General features: G+C 49.7%; 1 protein-coding gene across 2 annotated transcripts; it reads right to left on the bottom strand.

Moving 5' to 3' along the window:
- Nucleotides 1–607: 607 nt before the first annotated feature.
- Nucleotides 608–19,905, bottom strand: DAO (D-amino acid oxidase). Of its 2 annotated transcripts, XM_060612493.3 has the most exons (12): nucleotides 19,680–19,905; nucleotides 18,254–18,365; nucleotides 14,733–14,935; nucleotides 12,089–12,203; nucleotides 10,748–10,824; nucleotides 9,147–9,212; nucleotides 7,666–7,720; nucleotides 6,342–6,446; nucleotides 5,395–5,477; nucleotides 4,376–4,493; nucleotides 3,706–3,804; nucleotides 608–2,466 (listed from the first exon to the last, which is right to left on the bottom strand). In XM_060612493.3, the coding sequence occupies exons 3-12, from the start codon at nucleotides 14,924–14,926 to the stop codon at nucleotides 2,335–2,337; spliced, it is 1,044 nt and encodes a 347-aa protein (XP_060468476.1). In that variant the 5' UTR covers nucleotides 14,927–14,935; nucleotides 18,254–18,365; nucleotides 19,680–19,905; the 3' UTR covers nucleotides 608–2,334. The 2 variants fall into 2 exon arrangements, with proteins under 2 accessions (XP_060468476.1, XP_060468475.1); XM_060612492.3 differs by lacking the exon at nucleotides 18,254–18,365 and having other exon boundaries at nucleotides 19,680–19,899.
- Between the last annotated feature and the right edge of the window lie 769 nt (nucleotides 19,906–20,674).

Genomic DNA, 20,674 nt, shown 5'->3' with positions numbered 1-20,674 from the left:
TAAGCGTACAGACGCGTCACGAATAATCATTCTCGATTAATCAAGAATACTCGGTGATGAACCACTGCAAATCCCCCTGCCCCCATCAATGCCAGAGAACAGAGTGCTTTGCAGATTCAGCAATAAGAAAACAAAAATTCCACTCGCAATACCATCGAAAAGGATAAAACACTTAGGAATAAATTGCACAAAAGGAGCACAAGGCTTTTACAGACTGCAAAACGTTGCTTAAAGAAACCGAAGATCTGAAAAAATGGAGAAACGTTCCTTGTTCGTGGACTTAACAGTCGTCAAGTACGTAGGTACTCCCTAAATAGATCTATAAATACACAATCCCTATCAAAATCCCTGACTGGTTCTTCTTTTGCAGAAATTGGCAAGCTGGGTGTAGAATTCATATGAAACCGCAAAGGACTCAGAAGAGCCAAAAAAAAAAAAAAATCTTGAAAAAGATGAATAAATGTGGAAGACTCACGCTTCCTAATTATAAAACTTCTTATAAAGCCTCAGTAATCAAGACAGTGGGCTACTATCATAAGGATACAGATACAGATCAATGGAGTCGAATTGAAGTTCCCCAAATTCACCCATATATTTATGATCACGATTGACTTTTTTTAAACGTTTCCTTCTTTATTTTTGAATGGGGGGAGGAGCAGAGGGAGAGAGAAGGAATCCCAAGCAGACTTCACACCGTTAGCGCAGAACCCGATGCGGGGCTTGATCCCATGGACTGAGCCCAAGTCAAGAGTCGGACGCTCAACCGAGTGAGCCACCCAGGCGCCGCTGTGGTCAATTGATTTTTGACAAAGGTACCAAGACAATTCAACGAGGAAAGCTAATACTCTCTAAATTCATCAATTCCTGGCCCGGGGTTCTCCTTTCTACCCCTTCCCAGCTGTTGACTGGGAATAACATGAATAACTTCTGCAAGAATTTAGCACTGACGCCCAGTTAGAATGCAATCAATTTTAGGTATAATAATAATGATTTATTCTTATTCCTAGGATAGGAACTCTACCTTAGCTCTTGGATCCCTCTAACTCTATTTAGCTCAGTGCCATCCCAAATCACGAAGACCCCACTGAGCATGGGAAGGAGAAGACGGTGATGGCGTGGATGTAGACGCCATGGCACGGGCCAGTCAAGACCTCGTCACAGCCCTAAGGGGGCCACGGGTCCCAGATGCAGGAAGGCTTCCTCCAGGCTCTGGTCTCCCCCAAAAGCCCAGACAGATGCAAATTCTGCCTCAGAGCCTGAGGCAGGTAATTAGGGACAGAGATGCTAAGGTGCCCTGTAGGTTCCTTAAAGGCTTTCAGAAACATCTGGAAGTCCATTTGTCATCTCAGAGGGGTGCCAGCCAGAAGAGAAGAAAGACATGAAATCTGCACACACACCCCCCCCCCCCAACAAGGACTATGCGTGGTGAGTTCAGTTCTCTGTGAAGGGGTCCCTTGTGGGATGTTCCCTCCAGGGGCCCCTCCTTGGGGCTCACGGGGCCGTTCAGCAGGTTGCTGATGCTGTTGGGAATCCTGGATGTGGGACGGGTATCGTATGTGGCTAGTTCAATGCCTCACTTCTTCTGCCTCCCTATACTCCAGCTCTGCGTGGGACTTCCTGCAAGGAGATCTATTGCAGCCTTCCCTCAAGTGCGCTCCGTGGCATGGGTGCTCTGGGCAAAAAGGTTTCCGGAGCCAAATGCGTTTAGGAAGGCTGGGTGAAGGAACATCAGATAGATGTCTTTGCTGCAGGACTTCCCAGAACCTTTGATATGTTAGTAATTTGTCATCAGGTCACCCGACCTAACCTAAATGGTCCTCAATTTTCTGCTTGCCCCTTTCATTTCCCTTTTTAAAAAATGTTTATTTTTGAGACAGAGAGAGAGAGAGAGAGCAGGGGAGGGGCGGGGGGGGGGCGGGCAGAGGATCAACAGTGGGCTTCGTGCTAACAGCACATAGCCTGGTGTGGGGCTCAAAACCATGAACTGTGAGATCATGACCTGAGCGGAAGTTGGATGCTGAGCCACCCAGGCGCTCCGCCCCTTCGATTTTCTGAGCTTTCCTTTCTTCTAAGGACTTGCAGTATAATGGCCCCCAACTGCTCTTCAGACCGTCAGGCCCAGAGTGGGTGGAGAGACCCCAGTGATCAAAGGGAGCCCCAGATAGGGATGGACTCGCCTCCAGAAATGGGCCTTGTGATCTTCCTCTCCTCTGATACTTCTTGCAGAAAGGAGCCAGGGCTGAAGTGGAGAAGAGACAGCTTAGAGGGGGATACACTGATTGGTTGGCCGAGGGGAGCGGGGAGTCCTTGGGGAGGTGGCGGTTACTGGTGTTTTCAGAGGTGAGGTGGCGGCATCTTGAGCAACTTCCTTTCTTCTAGAACTTTCCCAAAGAGCTTGGCTGCCTCCAGGGCACAGCCCCAGTGGATAGTGAGCCCGTAGCCTCCATGGCCATAGTTGTGGATGACCTGGGAGAGGTAAGAGAGACGGTAGCCCCGTGCATCCTGGAAGACTCGGGAGCTTCCTGCAGAGTTCTGGGTGAAGCCAGAGGGCGGCAGGGGGCCTCTCAGCTCCCTGGAGGGATGGTGGGACCCCAGGAACACCAGTAAAGTGACTGGGGAACTGGAGGGTCGACATCCTAGGTTCTCTTTTGCTTAGGAGATGGACCTGCTTTAGGCACTCAGCACAGGAAATGTAGAATCGTCTAGAACTTGAGGTCAGGGATTCCCCTCTCCCAAATTGTTTGAAGTTCCCTACATCACCTTTCTCGTTTGCATCCTGCTCCGGAATGCCAAACCTCCTGTATTAATAGATAGACTCTTCTACCTATCTCGGGGGTTGGGGGAGGGGAAGATAAGTGGGGCCAACATATGGGTAGACTCTGGTTAGCATGCTAATTCATCCTAGGGACAGAGGCAAGACCCCTGGGGACTTTTTTAAAGCCAAAATCATTGGCAGGGAGTTTGACTCTATACGTGACGTTTTCCTCTGTATGTGTGCACATGTGCACGCAAGCACACACACACACACACACACACACACACACGCACAAAGGTGCACACCACATGTCCGCGATAAGGGAGGAAGGATGACCTATCTACCTAAGGAGGATTCTTTTCCTTTAGGGACCCCAGCTACTCAGGTCAGTTCCTTCAGCCCAGGACAACTTCTGCCGCCTCAATAAAGCCCAGTTCCTACCTCATAAGAGGGAACGTGAAAGAGGGACCCCAGAGAGATGATGGGGCAGCCACAAATGGGCATCTGAGAAACGGCGCTGGAGTCAAACTCAAAACACATCCCAGCCGTGCCCCGCACTAGCTGTCTGATTTAGGCAGATGACTCTACCTGCTAGACCCCCGATTTCCTCATCTGAAGCATGGGGGAAACAGTCCCTATCCCCAAGAGCTGTAGAGGAGATTCAGTAAGGTTGTTCGTGTCATGAACACAAAGCAGGCTCAGTAAGTACCCACTTCCCTTGTACTCGACCACGGGCTTTGACACCCTGAGGCACACCGCCCTCTATGCAACCTTCGGCAGGTCCTTTCCCATCACTGAGCCTCAGTTTCTTTATAGAGGAGGGGATGTCAGCCAGTGTTGTTCTTTCCTGGCAGCAGGCTGTGTGGAGCCAGATGTCAGGCAAGACTGGAAATGCCAGAGCCCCCTTACGGGTAAGGGAGGCCCTTGCTTTCCTCATCAGGAGAGCATACCTCTGTGTTTGAAGATGCAAAACGAAGCTGTTCTCTTTCTAGCCGAATCTGGGGGCGTACTGGCCGGAGGCCAGTCAACTCAGCAACAATTTTTGCATCCTGGAAAAAAAAGTGTTAGTAATTCATCTCCAGATATTTTTTTTTTTTGCTGCCATTTTTAGATGGTAGGGTTAGCTCTTAGAACCTCATTATCATCACCACCACCACCAGCCATCACCACGATGTCACGGGCCACCCCCTCCTCACCATCATTATCACCATCCTGAGCATATTCATTACCAGTCAATACCACCATCACTTCCGCCCCACCCTCGTCAATATCACGTTTGTCACTCCTACCATCAGGCAAATGTAAACACTGAGATCCCTACAAGGATACATCTGCTCCTTGTGAAGACAGACGAAGGTGGTTTTAGGGAAGACAGACTACTCTTTAGGGATCTGTCTTTAGGGAAGACAGACCCACAGAAGACAGCCACTCTTAGCCACAGAGGGTGTCAGCAGCTCACAGCAGGACTTTCTTGTACATTATCAAATTCTGGTGTCTTCCACGGTCCCTCGTTAGAAGAAGTTTGCCCAGTTATCCCAGTGGGAGGTATCTTCCCATACTCAAGGGGTCTCATGGTCGAGCTGCCCAGACCCGAGTCTGCCAGGACCCCTCCCACCTTACCTGCAGTGTGGGCTCCAGTCTGCAGCAGCCTTCCCAGATGGTGTTGTGGTCCTGGATGTTGTTTACCTCGCTCCAGTTCCCCAGCTGAAAGATGCCTCCAAGAGTCACTGCCTGGATCCTAGATAAAAGTGAAGGGCGTCAATGGTGAGGGGAAATGAAGCCTTTGAGGTTAATGGGGGCCATGGGCACGCTCACCCTGACAACCATCTCTCCCTACATCCCCGCCGCCATCCACACCGTCAACACCACTGCAATTGCCTCTGGCATCACCACCCACCAGCATCTCTGCCGTCACCACCAATGTCACTGTCAACATCGTCACCTCTTCCGGTGCACAACACTGTGACTATAGTTAGCGATCCCGTATTATAGACTTTAAAGTTGCTGAAAGAGTAAACCATACACTTTCTCACTATGCACAGGGAAGATGTAATTGTGGGACCTGATGGGCGTGTCAGCTAACCTTACCGAGGTAATCGTGTTGTAATACGTGCATATATCAAATCTTCGTGTACATCGTAAGCGTGCACAATATGTCAGTTATATCTTGATATCATCAAAAATACCAATCACTGCCATCATCACCGACCTCGTCATCGACACCACGCCCCCCCCATTAATGTCAGCGCCTGACCATCCTTGTCCCAGTCACCACCCCCAGGAAGTGGCTTCCCCATCAGTGACAACACAGCCACCATCGTCACCTCTCCCCTGAATGTCATCATCACCTTCGACCCATATCCCCTTTCCCAAAGGCTTCTCATTATTTCCAGTCACACCGCCTCCGGGGTCCCTGCCCTCACACCCACCACCTTCCTCTCCAGTATCGCCACACCTGTCGTCCAAAAGCTTGTTCAAGATAGAGCCCAGTTAAGGCCGAGTCTTGCCTTCCCAGGGATTTAGTGGCTCGACTTCACTTAGAAAACACTGGGAGAAAAAGCTTTCAGGGACTTGGGGTGGGCAGCATAAAGAGGGCATGAAGGTGCCCCTTGTTCTGTCCTAAGACGTCAGATTCTTACCCTGGGATGATGTACGGGGACTTGTAGATGCCTTTCTCTGGGTCATGGGTGATAATGAAGTGCTTCATCCAAGGGGCATCCACCTGTTGATTGAGGACAGACAAGTCTCATCAGGGGAGCCGGATCACTGGGCTTCCCTGCCCTTTTCCTCTCTGTGCCCAGATGTTCTGACAAGGGTGGCGGAGCCGATTCCCAAGCCCACTCCTGACCCCTCTGCCCCGCCTCTGCGCCGACTTCCTTGCTCCTGCGGGAAGAGCCACCCCTGCTCCCTGAAATTTCACACATTCTCGCCTGCATGACCACAGAGAAGCCCAGCACACGTGTGCCGATACACGTACACATCAGCCCACATCAGGAACACATGTACACTCAACATGGGCGTGTGTACGCACCCACACCCACAAAAAGGCACGCTGCACGCATGTGCACACATACACAGTGAGAGGCAACGTCGATGATGTTGACACACACAGGCTCTGAAACCAGGTTGCCTGGGTTCCAATCCCAATCCCACAACTCTCCTCCGTGCCTCATGTTTCCCCATCTGTAAAATAGCAATGGCCACATGTAGACCCCATCTCAAAGGGTTCTGGTAAGCACTAAATTAAGAACACAATAAAGTGCTCAGGCCTGTACCTAATAACATTCCATAAACGTTTGCTCTTTTCATTATATTACAAGAATATGCAACTCCCGCGTATGTACAAACATTTACACCCATGCTTTGCCGTATTAAGGAACAACAACAACAACCAAAGGGAATGTTTGGAGGAATCATGTTTCTTGGTCCTTCTTGTTTCTTTAAGATGCCAGTTGCCTGAAATCTGCGAGGCTCCCCTAACAGATGTCCCCGATGCATCCTCTATCTTTGGAGAGGAAATAAGCAGGCAGCTACAATCTCTCTATGAAGAAAAGCAGGAAGTTCCATCCCTCATCTTCACACTCACCTTAATGATCTGTCCCCGGCCTGGCTGCAGCAGGGGGTCCGGTTGCAATGACCCAGCCCACACCCCGGTGCAGTTGATAATTACATCGGCACCTCCTCTTGCTACCTGGCAGCGATGAACAGAGCAGGTGGCGTGGGAAGGGGTGAGGCCCCTGGTACCGCTTACCCCCTCCTTCCCCCTGCCCTTTACCCTGCAGCTCCCTGCAGAAAAGCGGGGAGGGGGCTCAGTGAGGAATCCATGGAACTGCCTCCAAATCTCCACTCTGCCATTTCCCCGCTATGTGACCTCAGAAAGGTTCCATCACCACCTCAGGGCCCAGCTGCCTCCGCTGTAAAGCAGGGCCGGTAATATCTGTTCTTAGGCTGTGCGAGGATCCAATGTGACCCTGGATGTCAAAGTGCTTGGGAAGGAGTACTGTGGAAGGGGGGAACCTTCTTGGAACCTCCCAGAAGAAGTCAGGTGCAGAGAGAGTTCTCTTCTTCCTTCTGACTCCTTTTGATTTTCATTCTCTTGCCTCACACTCTGCTAAGGCACTTTCAGAAGGCATGTTGGAGGCCCTGGCTCTGTGCATGTGTGGGATACTTGACAGCTCAAGGATGTAACCTCATGGGCACCCAAACACCCAGCCCAGCCCCAGTGACTCCCTTCACAGGTTTGTCGTGGGACACACGCTTTGGAAGCATTGTTATTGTTCAAGAACCAGTTTTTGCTACACTGGCCTGTGAACTCCTTGGGAATGAGTGCTGTTTCTAAGTCAACATGGATCCCAAGTGCCCAGTAGGGCTCGATCCGGAGGAGGTACTCATTATATAATGCTGGTAGCTGCAGGTGCTGAGCACAATTCTAGGTGCTAGGATTGAGTGAAGTCATACAGCAAAGCTCCTGGCATATAGCCAGTGCCTGATGAGGATAGCTGTTATTGATGGTGGTGTTACTCTGGAGCTGAGTCAGCTGAGAGCCTTGACTTTGCAGAAACATTAACCCTGATTTAGGTAGGAAGCAACCAAGTGTCTGGAATTCAAGAGTGGGGTGCAGCTGATACTGGTAAGAGGGAGCCAGCTCTCTGGGCCTAAAACCCTCCATGGCTTAGAGGTAGATTAGCCTCCAATGGCCACCATAATCCCACTGTCCCTCTGTTCCTGCCACCAACATCAAGACAGAATGCTTGAGTCCTTCTGGGATTAAAGAAAGGCCTGGTGACTGGGACAGGCCTCAGGGGATCCCGGGCGCCCAACAAGGAGCCCCCCAGTCCAGCACCAGGAAGCAGAGGCCTCCCCTCCTCACCTCCCTCCCATATCCAGCCCCTTCCAGCCCTGCAACTCACCTCCTCAAAAGACTCCACCTTCTTCTGGAAGAATTTCACTCCCCTCTCAGTTAACCTGGGTGATCAGACACATCAAAAAACCCAGGGCTCAGTTATTTGTCCCATCTCTCCAAGAGGATGGCATGGGAGATGTTTCCCAAAGAACCTTCTGGGGACATTAGTCCCACAGGTTGCTCCTGGAGAACATGGCTGTGTTGTCAGGTCAGTTCATGAGCACCTTGATAGACTGGTGGTCCATGAAATGTCCCTTGGGAAACCTGAGATGGTCCAAGCCCCTGGTCGGGCAGATGGCGATGAAAGAAGGGCCTTGTTGAAGGTCGTACAGTGAGTCAATGATGGGATTGGGACGTAACGTAAGCCCAGGCGTGTTAGCTCAAAACGCATCCTACTACTACCATATTGCTTTATACCATTAAGGAGAGCGAGATGCGGGGTGGAAGCAGGGCAGGGTTGGACCAATGCTAAACGCCCCTTTGTCAGAAGCAGGGCATGAGGAGGAAGGTGGGCTGGGGACATCCACCCCTCCCTCAAAATGTCCCAGAGGGAAAAATATCTGTCATTGTTAGAGACGCAGTAGAAACATCAAAAGAACAGGAAGGAAATCCTGTGAAAAGTGAAGCATGACTTCAGGACTATTTTATCTACATAATTCCCTCAAGATAGAAAAAGTGGGAACTTACTGTCTAGGAAGAGGCTAGGCAGGAGTCAGAGGTATCCTAAGGTTAGGAGAGATAACTACGTTTTTTTATTGCTTTTTAGTTGTTTCCAAACCTGGCTGATAATTAGGATCACACAAATTTCTAAGCCCCCACTCCAGAGGATCTGATTCAATAGATTTGAAGTGGGGTCCTGAAATCTATATCTTTTAAAAGCTCCCCAGGTCATTCGATAAATGCTCCCATCCATTCTAGATTTTTAAAAATCTTAACAAAACAGTAATATATAGGAAATGTGGAATCTTCCTTAAGATGACTACCAATATAAAAATGTCTCTCAAAGCTAGTGTTTGCTAATTTAGAACACTATAAGATTCCTGTTAACATCAGGAACAAGACAGGGACACCCACTATCCCCTGTGTTAGTAGTTACCATTGTTCTGGAGGTACTGACCACAACAGTTAGACAAGAAAAAACATGAGGTATAAAAATAAAAGACAACTTATGTTTTGCGGGTGACGTAAATGTATCTGGAAACCTCGAGAGTCCATTAAAACTACTCCACAAACATTATGTATTTTGGGTGAGGTCAACAATAAATGTCACATGTAAAGAGCTGCCCAGATGGTTCTGGTGCCCAGTCAGGTGTGGGAACCTTGGTTTTAGTGCACAAGAGTCATCAGAACCAAGGATAGCTCCCACCAAGTCTGAGTTTTCTTTAACATTTGGGGCTGGTCGATACAAAGACAAATCCCATGAACAATTGTCTACCACACCCTGGTCCCTGTAAGGTGCTTTCCTAAAACTAAAGTTGAAATTCTCACCTTTCAGTCAGCCACTGTAGATACCTCCTCCCTTCCACAATCAGGCTTGTGTTGAACCAGCCGTAGCTAGAGTAAGAACAGGTAAGAGTGGGAATAAAGAATCAGAATCAGAGCTATGTTAGAAGCCTTTCAAATGGAGCTGGGAGCAGTCTCTTTTTTTTGGGGGGGGGGGGTGGCAAGGGTAGAGGCAGGACCACTGAGTGAAGTTCGAACAGGGACTGGTTTTCAGTGCAAGGAAAATTTTTCTATCAGAAAATCCATCCCACAGGTGTGTTGTTTTGAAGGGGCACATGAACTCCAATATTTATAGCAGCACTATGGACAATAGCCAAAGTATGGAAAGAGCCCAAATGTCCACTGACAGATGAACGGATAAAGAAGATGTGGTGTGTGTGTGTGTGTGTACACACACACACACACACACACACACACACACATGCACAGTGGAGTATTGTGGAGTATTACTCGGCAATCAAAAAGAATGAAATCTTGCCATTTGCAACAACATGGATGGAACTAGAGTGTATTAGGCTAAGTGAAATTAGTCAGAGAAAGACAAATATCATATGACTTCACTTATATGTGGAATTTAGGATACCAAACAGACGAACATAAGGGAAGGGAAGCAAAAATAATATAAAAGCAGGGAGGGGAACAAAACATTAGAGACTCTTAAATATAGACAACAAACGGTTGCTGGAGGGGTTATGGGTGGGGGGATGGGCTAAATGGGCAAGAGGCATTAAGGAAGACACTTGGGATGAGCATTGGGTGTTATATGTAGGGGATGAATCACTGGGCTTTACTCCTGAAATCATTATTGTACTATATGCTGACTAGCCTGGATATAAATTAAAAAACAAAACAAAACAAAACAGGGGCGCCTGGGTGGGTCAGTCAGTTAAGCGTCCAACTTCTGCTCAAGTCATGATCTCGCGGTTTGTGGGTTTGAGCCCCGTCTCGGGCTCTGTGCTATCAGCTGGGAGCCTGGAGCCTGCTTTGGATTCTGTGTCTCCCTCTCTCTCTGGCCCTCCCCTGTTCATGCTCTGTCTCTTTCTCTCAAATAAATAAATAAATATTTTAAAAATTAAAAAAAAAAATAGATAAAAAATTTTTTAAAAACCCATCCCTGACATTAGAGTGTGCAAGTGGAGATTGGACATGCATTTTTAGAGGGGATTCAGGCATGGGGTGGGGTGAGGGGAGGACCAAAGAGACATTATGCTTCAAGGAAAAGAACAGAGGTGTTGGGGGTCACGCAGACTGGGTCGGAATCCCATTTTGGTCATTTGGCTGTGTGACCTTGGGAAGCCGCTTAGACTCTCTGAAGCTCCGTTTCCTCATCTAGAAAAGAGGGTGGCGATAGGGAGTTTCAGGGCTTCAGTTCTGTGACTCCATATCCTCCACCGCCCCAGCCCAGGGCCCCGTTGAGGGGGTGGCTTCTCCAATAGAGCTGGACAGAGCACCAGGAGTCCAAGGTGCCGGTGGCTCTTGGCCTGGGATGGGACAGGAAACTTGGTGTCTCCATCTCTCGCTGCCTCCTGGACGGATCCGTCTGAATCGTGGCACCGTAGCCCCTTCGCCCGTGACAATAACCTCACCTGTAATCAGGGAACATGTCCAGGTCTCTGGGAGTCAGCGTCCGAAATCCCAGAACCGTGTTCTTCCACGAGGGATCCTGCCGAGGAAGGAGAGAAGGAGGCACGGGGATGAGTGAAAGGCAATAAAAACGGTAACAAAACTTAAACGACGCATATACTGCGTGGAAGGTGCACTCCCAAGCATTTTGTTTATACCACTCCCTTTAACATCCCCAGCAATCCACGGAGGCAGATACTATTCTCCTCTCCGTTTTCACAGATGGGCCAGTTGAGGCTTAAGGAGGTGAAGTAACTTGTCTAAAGTCACACAGCTAATAAATGATTGACCTGAGGTTGGAACCAATAATACAGTTAGGCTCCAGAGTCCATGGTCTTAACCGTGACGCTATACAAAGGAAAGGGGAGCGTGAGGCTGAGGGAGGTGATAGGGTAAGAGAAATAAGAGAGAAAAAGAAGGTGACAGGGTTCCCAAGGGGTGAGAGTGCGAGGCAATAGGGAATAGGGTCAGACAACTTGGTGGAGGCTTGGGCCTGACTACAGACCACCTTGAATTCTCTGAGACTCCATTTTCTTGTCCGTAAAATGGCGTCAGTAATCATGCTTGGTCCCACGGAAGGTAACAGACGACGCGGGTAATGCCCTTAGCTCGGTGCTAACCATTGACTAAGCCTTAGAGAGCTGGCCTGGGGTTCCGGGCATCCAGCCAGACTCCCCTCTTCCATCAACCTGAGGACATCCCCCCAAGGCTGTGCCCTTCTTAGCACATCGGGCACCACGGGGGTCACAGAGGGCCTGGGTTCAAATCCCAGTTCTGCCACTTTGGTTCTCTGACTTTGAGCAAGTTACTGCTCCATTCCCCCGAGCCTCTATTTTCTCATCTGTGAAAAGAAGGCAGTGCTAGTGCTGACTTGCCGGTGATAATGAGAATGAAACCAGTCACTAGTTGTAACGTAATTAGGACACGGCCTGGTACATAATATGCGCTTCAGAAGTTTGCACCACGCTGTTTTAATCTATCTTAGTGAAAAGTCCTGGGACCTCCAGGGACCCAGGAAGCCTTGCGGCTGCCACACGAAATCACCACCACTACGAGACGTGTCTGGGTTTGACTCAACCAGAGACCAGGTCCCCTACGTCATCAGAAAATTCTTTGGCCTCTGCCAACTTAATAGCCAAATTGGAACCAGAAATAACGTTAAAGCAAAAAGAGAATTTAAAGTAAACCTGATTTGAATGCAAGAGTTGGCTCACCTGCAAGGCTCAAAGTAACTCCCTGACTCAGGTCCCCAGCCCTGGTCTGTGATCGAGGCTCTGCCCCACGGTCAAGGACTCCTCACTCACCGGAATAGCTTCATGGAAGAGGTTGTAGCCTGAGACTAGGGCCAGGCCCACGTTTGCGGCGTTGGGAGAATGGACGCGGCTCAGGAGATGGTCGAAGGTCTGCTGGTTCCAGTCCCTGGAAGGATCCCCCAGAGTCTTGGTCACCTAATACCCTGAGCTGGACAAGAAAACTCTGAGGCTTGGCTTGTGTGGGGTGATGCTCACGCTGGTGGAGATGTGTCCAAATCCAGAAATCTACCACGTCCACTTCAGCGGCCCAAATGCCTAAGGGGTTTTCCCCACCCCCGGACTTTCTAGTATTTCCCCATTCATAGGAAAGAGAAGGAAAGAACCATTTGGGGCCCACCTTGGGCCTGGGCTCCTGTAGCTGTGAGTTTAAAAGAAGGCTTTGGGGACGCCCAGGTGGCTCGGTCAGTTAAGCATCCGACTCTCGATCACGATCTCACGTTTCCTGGGTTCGAGCCCGGTGTTGGGCTCCGCACTGACTGAGTGGAGCCTGCTTGGGATTCTATCTCCCTCTCTCTCTGCTCCTCCCCTGCTCTCTCTCTAACTCACTCTCTCAAAATAAATAAATAAACACTTAAATAATAATAATAAACGAAGGCTTTGACCTGCCTGAGGCCTTCGAGCCCCACAGTTCAGGCTCACTCTGAGCACCCCCCATGTAAATGCCGACAGTAGACTGTGGCTCGTGGCTCCCAGACATTTTCCTTCTCTTCTTCGTGGGCACAGAGCCCAGGTACATCTCCCGGACTCCCGTGCAGCCAGCGTGGCTGTGTGGCTGCGTTCTGGCCAATGGACTGCACGTGCAGTCCTTATGCTGCGCTCCTTCTGGAAGCACAGCGTACTGATATCAGAAGGCACAGTGGCCACGTCAGAAGCCGCAGAGAAGGACAGCAGAGCTGTGAGATGCAAGGAGCCTGGGCCCCTGAATTGCCACCCACTGATCAGGAGCGTTGGTTTTGGAATTTATGGGAGAATGTAACTTCGGTCTGAGTTGTTAACGTACTTGTGGATTTCTGAAGCTGCCAGCAGTTTCTAAACAGACATAATAACCTTTGCAACGTCCTTGTTAAACCCGAGCATCCATCCACCCACTGACAAGTACTCCTGATCCAGAGGTTCCTCCAAAAGTTAAAAATAGAACCACCCTATGATCCAGTAATCACACTACTATTTCCCCAGAGACTACAAAAACACTAATTCGAATGGATACATGCGTCCTGATGTTCATGGCAGCATTATTTGCAATCGCCAAGATATGGAAGCAGTCCCAGTGCCCATCAGTTGATGAATGGATAAAGAAGATGTGGTCTATATATACACAATGGAATATTACTCCGCCATAAACGAGAACGGAGTCTTGCCGTTTGCGACGACACGGATGGAGCTAGAGAGTATTATGCTAAGTGAAATACATCAGAGAAAGACAAATACAATACGATTCCACTCACATGTGGAATTTACGAAACCAAACAAGTGAGCAAAGAGGGAAAAAGAGAGAGAGAGAGAGACAACCCAAAAAACAGACTCCTAACTGTAGAGATTACGCTGATAGTTGCCAGACAGGAGGGGTGGGTGGGGGGTGGGGGAAAGCGGTGATGGGGGTTAAGGACGGCTTGTTGTGACGGGGGCCACATATTGTATGAAAGTGTTGAATTACTATGTCGTACACCTGAAACTAATGTAACACTGCATTTTAACTACCTGGACTTAAAATAAAAACTAAAATAAAATATATAAAATAATATAATAATTATAAAAATTATTAATTACAATAATTTTAATTAATATAGTTTAATATAATATATTATATATATAATTTTAATTAATATAATTTTAATTATAATAAAAAATAAAATAAAAAAACCCGCGAAATAAAAATGACTAGTAAGTGTCACAATGGGCAAATTCAGGAGAAACAGATCTATAGCCTATTAAATCTAGCTAAGAGACTATTAAAGATAGCAATTAGAATAAGTTGAAAAGAATTGAAAGGCCCCCTTATGAATTTATATATGGAAGAAAATATGTCTCTGAGGGCAAAATTGTTCCCTACAGCACTCAACATCAAAAATTTTAGTGAATTTTGTCCTTTGTAATTATTGCGGGGATTTGAAGGCTCTGTTTTCTGTTAGCCACTGGGGAAATCAGATGAAAGTGACCTTTAAAAATTTTTTTAATGTTTTTTTTATTTGTTTTTGAGACAGAGAGAGACAGAGCGTGAGCAGGGGAGGGGCAGAGAGAGAGAAAGAGACACAGAATCCGAAGCAGGCTCCAGGCTCCGAGCCGTCAGCACAGAGCCCGACGCGGGGCTCGAACCCACGAACTGGGAGATCATGACCTGAGCCGAAGTCGGACGCTCAACCGACTGAGCCACCCAGGCGCCCCTGGATGAAAATGACCTTTAAATAAATAATTATAAACTAGGGGGGAAAAAAACCCCAAAAGTATTCCTGATCACATGGATCACGTGAGGAACGGAGGCAACCCTCCATTGGGCACACAGTAGGGCTTAATGCTTATTAGTATTTTCTTCCAAGTCTTGACAAGGAGCTTGTTCTCGGTGACGGGAACCCGGAGCATCCCCTCATCAGAGTCAGCCCCTCCAGTCCCCGGACCAGTCTCTGGGACCCTCACTCACGCCTCCTGTGGGTTTCTGGGGTCCGAGAGGTAGGGCTGACAGAGGCCGGCCGCCACGTCGGTGTTGGTGAGCGGGGTGAAGCGATCTGCGTAGACCCTCATGTCCAGGGATGGCAGGACTGATCGGTAGCGCTCGTGGATGCAGAGGGCAGTGGACAGCCCGATGACACCCGCTCCGATCACTACCACGCGCATCGTGCCGGCCTGCGGGACGGAAGGGTTGAAGTGTGCCGTTACCGCCATCACCACTATCCCCTGAAAGCTTAGAAAGTGCCAGACACCGCCAAGCCCCTTCTGTACCTGACCCTCTTGATGACCCTCACGAACGGAAAAAAGTTGAAACACAGAGAGGCCAAGCAACTTGCCCCAGGTCACGCAGCGGGGAAGGGATGCCGCTCTGGCTGGGGAGCCTCCCCGGATACCCTGCCCCAGCCCGGGAACATAAAAAGGACGGAGCAGAGGGCCTGGCTGCGGGCTGGGAGTCTAGCCATCAGGACAATGGGCTCTAGCTTCAAGTCTCGTACCTCAACTCTGCCACCTACTGGCCACTGACGATGAAATGAGACTTCAACTTCTGATAAATGGGAAAAACAACCCCTACCTTGGACAGTACGTGGGAGATTTAACAAGATGGCCAATGTAAAAACCCTTAACACAGGGTCAGGTGCAAAAGTGGCTTTACTGACTTTTGTGGGACACCTACGGTGTGCCAGCCCCGGTACTAAATGCTTCCCATGCGTCATTTCTTCTAAGTCTCCCCACATTGTTCAGAGGCAGGGGCTGGTGTTATTGGCCTCGTTGGCCGGATGAGGAAAGGAGGCTCAGAGAGGTGCGGTAAGTTGCCTGAGGTCACACAGCCAGGAAGTGGTGCTGTTGGGATTCAATTTCGATCCAAGCACACTCAACATCGACTTCTGGCACACCCACCGGGCACCGAGTGGGCGGCTAGCGGGGTGTAATATCTGGCTTTAGAACTCAGATCTTGCAGCACACACACTCAGTCAGGGCCGGCCTTGGGGGCTGGGCTGGCTGCGTCCTCAGAAGTTTAAAAGGCCCAGCAGCTTTTGACCTTGAAGCTGCTTGGGCCCAGCACAGCAGGGAAATACTGTGTCCGCTCCTGCTGGGGCAGAACAAGAGGACTTTTTGTGCCCGGAAGGGCCAAGTTCAACTTTCCCTCCTCTACACTCACAGCCCTCCTCCCTCAGACCAAGCCTCCTGGCAACCCCGTGGCCCTGATCCGCAGGACATTCTCAATATGGCCTAGTTTTGTAAAAGGGAAAAATGGCTCCAGCCCACAAAAACTGGACTCCGTCGGGGTTTCAGCAGCCAAGTTGGAGATAAAACCACAAAACGGAAAGGCATTGCTCCTCTGGGCCATTCCCCTTCCGGCTGCAAGGCTTGGTTACAGGGGCCGACCCTCTTGGGGATTCCTAGCCTCCTCCCACACCTCCTCCCCCACACTTTGCCTCAGGAGATTCAATCTCCTCATCTTTAAAATAAGAGTCACCCTGACCTCGCCAGGTCGTCCTGAAAATTAAACCACTAGCCTGGTGGAGGTTCCTAGTACGGCACCTGGCACAGAGTAGGCCCTCAATACGTAGTGACCTCCTTCTGTCCCCCAGCGCCTTGTAAATAACAACAGAAAGAACACTGGGGGAAGGAGTAGAGGAAGAAGGGCGAATCAGATCTGGCTTTAGTTCTGACTCTCTGTGTGGCCTTGGCCAAGTTCCTTCCCCTCTCTGGGCCTTCTGACTCTCTCTGCAATAACTCCGTAGAGTTGACCACTTTTGTGCACTGACAATAAGAAGGCACAGCACAGGGGGGCGGCAGTAACAGCTCAGGCTGGGGGGCAGACGTACGAAGCTCACAGCCTGGCTCGGGCGCACCCCAGCTGTGTGGCCGTGGGCAAGTCGCTTAACTTAACTGAGCACGGGTGATCGAAGTCCCAGTTTCCCAGGACTGAGGGTATCCCCAGGATGTGGGCTTTGAATGCTAAAACCAGGAGAGTCCTGGGCCAGACCGGAATGAGTTGGTCACACTGACTTAAGTCTCTGTTTCCTCTTCTATAAACTGTTCAGGGTTCACAAAGCTCCCTGCTTATAGTCTCCCCACCAGAATATCAGCTCCGGGAGGGCGGGGACTTTTATCTACTGTTCTACCCACTGGGGGGCTCATAAAATGACAGCAGTGACTGTCACCCAGTTTACAGGTGAGGGAGCTGAGGCCAGAGAGAGCAAGGTAAATTATTTGAAATCATAACAAGAGTTGGAGGAAAGGTGGGGTGTGAACCCAGCTCTGCCTTTTCCAGGGCCTATTTTTTTTTTTTTTTTTTCGTCATCTCATCACCTAGAAAACCAGCAAAGGCTAGAGGAAAAGAGGAGTTGCTTATATAATAGAAGTGGTAAAGGGGCGCCTGGGTGGCGCAGTCGGTTAAGCGTCCGACTTCAGCCAGGTCACCATCTCGCGGTCCGTGAGTTCGAGCCCCGCGTCAGGCTCTGGGCTGATGGCTCGGAGCCTGGAGCCTGTTTCCGATTCTGTGTCTCCCTCTCTCTCTGTCCCTCCCCCGTTCATGCTCTGTCTCTCTCTGTCCCAAAAATAAAAATAAAAAAGTTGAAAAAAATTTAAAAAAAAAAAAATAGAAGTGGTAAAGCATGAGAAGGAGAGTGTGAAAACCCCCCAGAGGTCTCTGGGCAAGGAGAAAGGCTTTGCACCAAAGCAGAGCTGGGATTCGGCGTGTCTCCTATAACCAGGCTATTCAGGTGTGTCAAAGCCTCTGGTTAGGAGCAGGGGCACACGCCCAAAGAAGAGCATGAAGGGGCTCCTGGGTGGCTCAGTCAGTTAAGCTTCTGACTTCAGCTCATGTCACCATCTCACAGTTTGTGAGTTCGAGCCCCGCATCCGGCCCTGTGCTGACGGCTCAGAGCCTGGAGCCTGCTTTGGATTCTGCGTCTCCCTCTCTCTCTGCCCCTCCCCTGCTTGCTCTCTGTCTCTGAAAAATAGATAAACATTCAAAAATTAAAAAAAAAAAAAAAAAAAAAAAAGCACGAGGGAGGCCCAGAGCAACGTCTCAAACCAAATGGCCAAGAGAAAGAGGGGTAAAGTAACATTGTTGGACTCAGTTTCTCCAGAGTGTCAAATTCTAAAAATGAGTTAGACATTGTTATACAGATGGGGAAAGGGAGGCGTGGAAAAAGAGGAGAGACTCAACCAAAATGACACATTTGTGACAAAAGGGTTCGTGGGGGTCTTGGGGTGAAAAGAGCTGTTCGTGGGGGTCTTGGGGTGAAAAGAGCTCTGTAAAAGGCAAGAATAGGTCGAGTCAGGAAAAAACTGGCAACACAGAGATCACAACAAGAGCATGGCTGGCATGCGACTGTCACGGCACTAAGAACTTCACACACTGTATCTGTTTTCAGCCCCTAACAACCCTCAGGGTTATCCTTCTGCCCATTTGACAGATGAAGCAAGTAAGGCTCAGACACCCAGCTGGTGGGACGCAAAGCCCAGCGCAGCCTGACCCACACAAGTCCACGCCCCTGAGCACCGGGCACACTGGGCTGGCAAATCACACTATGTGGAAAATCTGAGGGCTAAGCAGGTGAGAAATAAACAGCCGATGTTTCAGGGTCCCGCACTGAAAAACAAAAAACGTAAACTAAAACGTTTGTAGGAATTTTTAGCGTGTCGCTGGCAGGCGTAGAATTGAAAAGGGAAAACGTGTTCCCGAAGCCAGTCCTCTTGAACTACGTGAATCCAATCTGCTGCTGATTAGAGCCCCTGTGTGCCTGCGTGTGTGTGTGAAAGTGCAGGGTAAATGCAGGAGGTTCTCTTGAGAAGCAGGAGCTAGACTGCAGGAATTGACAGCCCCAGTGCCAGGTAAAATCAATAAAGCAAGTGGCTAATGAAGTTTTAGACTCACATGCACACAGCTCGATTACTAAGTCAACCATTTGCTCGTTGTTGCTCGTGTTTCTATTAGCACTGCCTTTCTCCAGGGTCTTGGGCCATCCCTTCAACCGATCATGCTTGGAGTGTGCATCCAGGAAGATGCTGAGGTTCTTACATCTATGTGTGTGTGTGTGTGTGTGTGTGTGTAATTATAACGTCTCCGTAAGTGTGCAGCAGGAAGGGAATTTGGGGTCTCTGCCGCTCACCACATACATGTAGATTTAGTACCAACATCCTTTTACTTAATCCTCTCAACTGGGAGGTTCTACAGACACGGGACTGAGGTTCAGGGAGAGGAAGTCACTCTCCCAGCGTCACGCGAACAGTGTGGGACAGCGCTGGGACCTGGAGCCTGTTCTAGCTGAGTTTTCTCTGCCATGTGGTATAACTATTAGGGAGCAGGCAGGAAGTTAGCACCTGACGCTTTCTGCTTGTTTTTCAGTCTTGGTACGTGTTGGCTTATAACCCTCCTTGTCCCTAGAAAGGAATTTGGGCCAGCTTGGGCCTTTGATTGCTATTTGCATCTACCCCAAAAAAAAAAAAAAAAAAAAAAAGGAAAGACTTCTAAAACAAATCAACAAGTCACAGACAAGGTATCTGAATAAACATTATCGGGTTGTGCCCTATGGCTACTTCTTAGGAAGCTGACATTTTCACAACTGATCTTGAAAATGGAATGGATTCTATAAATGCTTGATAACCAGGCTATCGGCTCCCTGCCCCCAAATAATAATTACCGTTTATTGAGTACCTGCTGTGTGCCCAGTCCGTGCTCAGTACGTTCTGTTCATCACCTCTTTTGATACTCAAGTTAACCCCGTAAGAGGTGATTATGATCCCTGTCTTCCAGATGAGGAAAAGGAAGCCTGGAGAGGCGAAGGCACCTGCCTGCGTTCCTGCCTTGGCTCCAGGGCTGTTACCTGCCTTGGGCTCTAATGTGGAGCCTTCTCCTTAACGCCCGGAGGACCTTGGGTCCTGGTGCACCGCCGCCCCCGCTCACCTGGATTGCCAAACTTCTGAAGAAAGGAGACAGCTGGACGCAGGATTTTACCTCCTGAGAGGAGTCTCCTGATTCTGAGGCGTCCTGTCCTCAGCCCTCTGCCCGCCAACGGGGACTGAAGCTCAGGGTCAAAGTCTGGACTTGTGGACAGGACACAGCGAGGGGTAGGGCTTGGCGCTGTTGCTTCTCACAGGCTGGGAGACTCCCCTCCCCTCCCCTCCTTCTGGTCCCTGAAAAGTTGCCTGACTTTTCTGGCCGATCCCAAGCCCCTGCGGACAGCCCTCGGTGGGGAGGGAGGGCGGCAAGGCTGATGGGGACAAGGAGGTCTGTCTCCTGGGCCAGCTGGAGACGATCCTCTTTCTTCCCTCTTCCTGCTGCCACCCTGGGGGAGGGGAAGGTTGTTCCCTGAGCCGCTGTGGGCCTGGTCAGCCTGGGAGCCCTGCGGGGGAGGCCAGAGATACAGGACAGGGGCTCCAGGGGCCAGCCGGCCAGCCTAATGCCATTCTGGAATGCTGGGTGCATGAGGCCAAGAGAGACTCAAGGCAACGCCTGTTTGGGTGGCTCTTTGTTCCCGTATCCCAGAGACACAGGCGGCAGGACTCCAGGTCCCTCCTCTGCCAGGGCTAGACCTGGAGCTGCAGTTACTGGAACCAAAAAATCATCAGGCGCCTCACTATGTGGATGGGGAAACTGAGGCCCTGAGAGAGGGACTAGCCACCCCTGAGTAAGGCATCCTTTGGGTCAGCTTTGAAGATCCAACCTCCCCTTCCCTATCTTGCATCAAATGAAACAGTTTGGATAGGGGGCGCCTGGATGACTCAGTCGTTGAGCGTGGGGCTTGGGCTCAGGTCATGATCTCACAGTTTGTGAGTTCGAACCCCGCATCGGGCTCACTGCTGTCAGCATGAAGCCTATTTCTGATTCTCTGTCTCCCTCTCTCTTTGCACTCCCCATCCCGCTCAAAAATAAATAAACATTTTTTTAAAAGTTTGGAT

The sequence above is a fragment of the Panthera onca genome, chromosome D3 (genome assembly GCF_046562875.1).
Source record: "Panthera onca isolate mPanOnc1 chromosome D3, mPanOnc1 haplotype 2, whole genome shotgun sequence".
Taxonomy (NCBI): domain Eukaryota; kingdom Metazoa; phylum Chordata; class Mammalia; order Carnivora; family Felidae; genus Panthera; species Panthera onca.
Note: the sequence above shows the minus strand (reverse complement) of the source record. Positions and strands in the feature narration are given on the sequence as shown.

Coding starts and splice junctions, on each gene's coding strand:
- DAO (XM_060612493.3), bottom strand. CDS start 14,926: ATGCGCGTGGTAGTGATCGGAGCGGGTGTCATCGGGCTGTCCACTGCC. Junction 10,825..12,088: donor TCTTCCATGAAGCTATTCCG/GTGAGTGAGGAG, acceptor CTTCCTCGGCAG/GATCCCTCGTGGAAGAACAC. Junction 9,213..10,747: donor GACATGTTCCCTGATTACAG/GTGAGGTTATTG, acceptor TTCTTACTCTAG/CTACGGCTGGTTCAACACAA.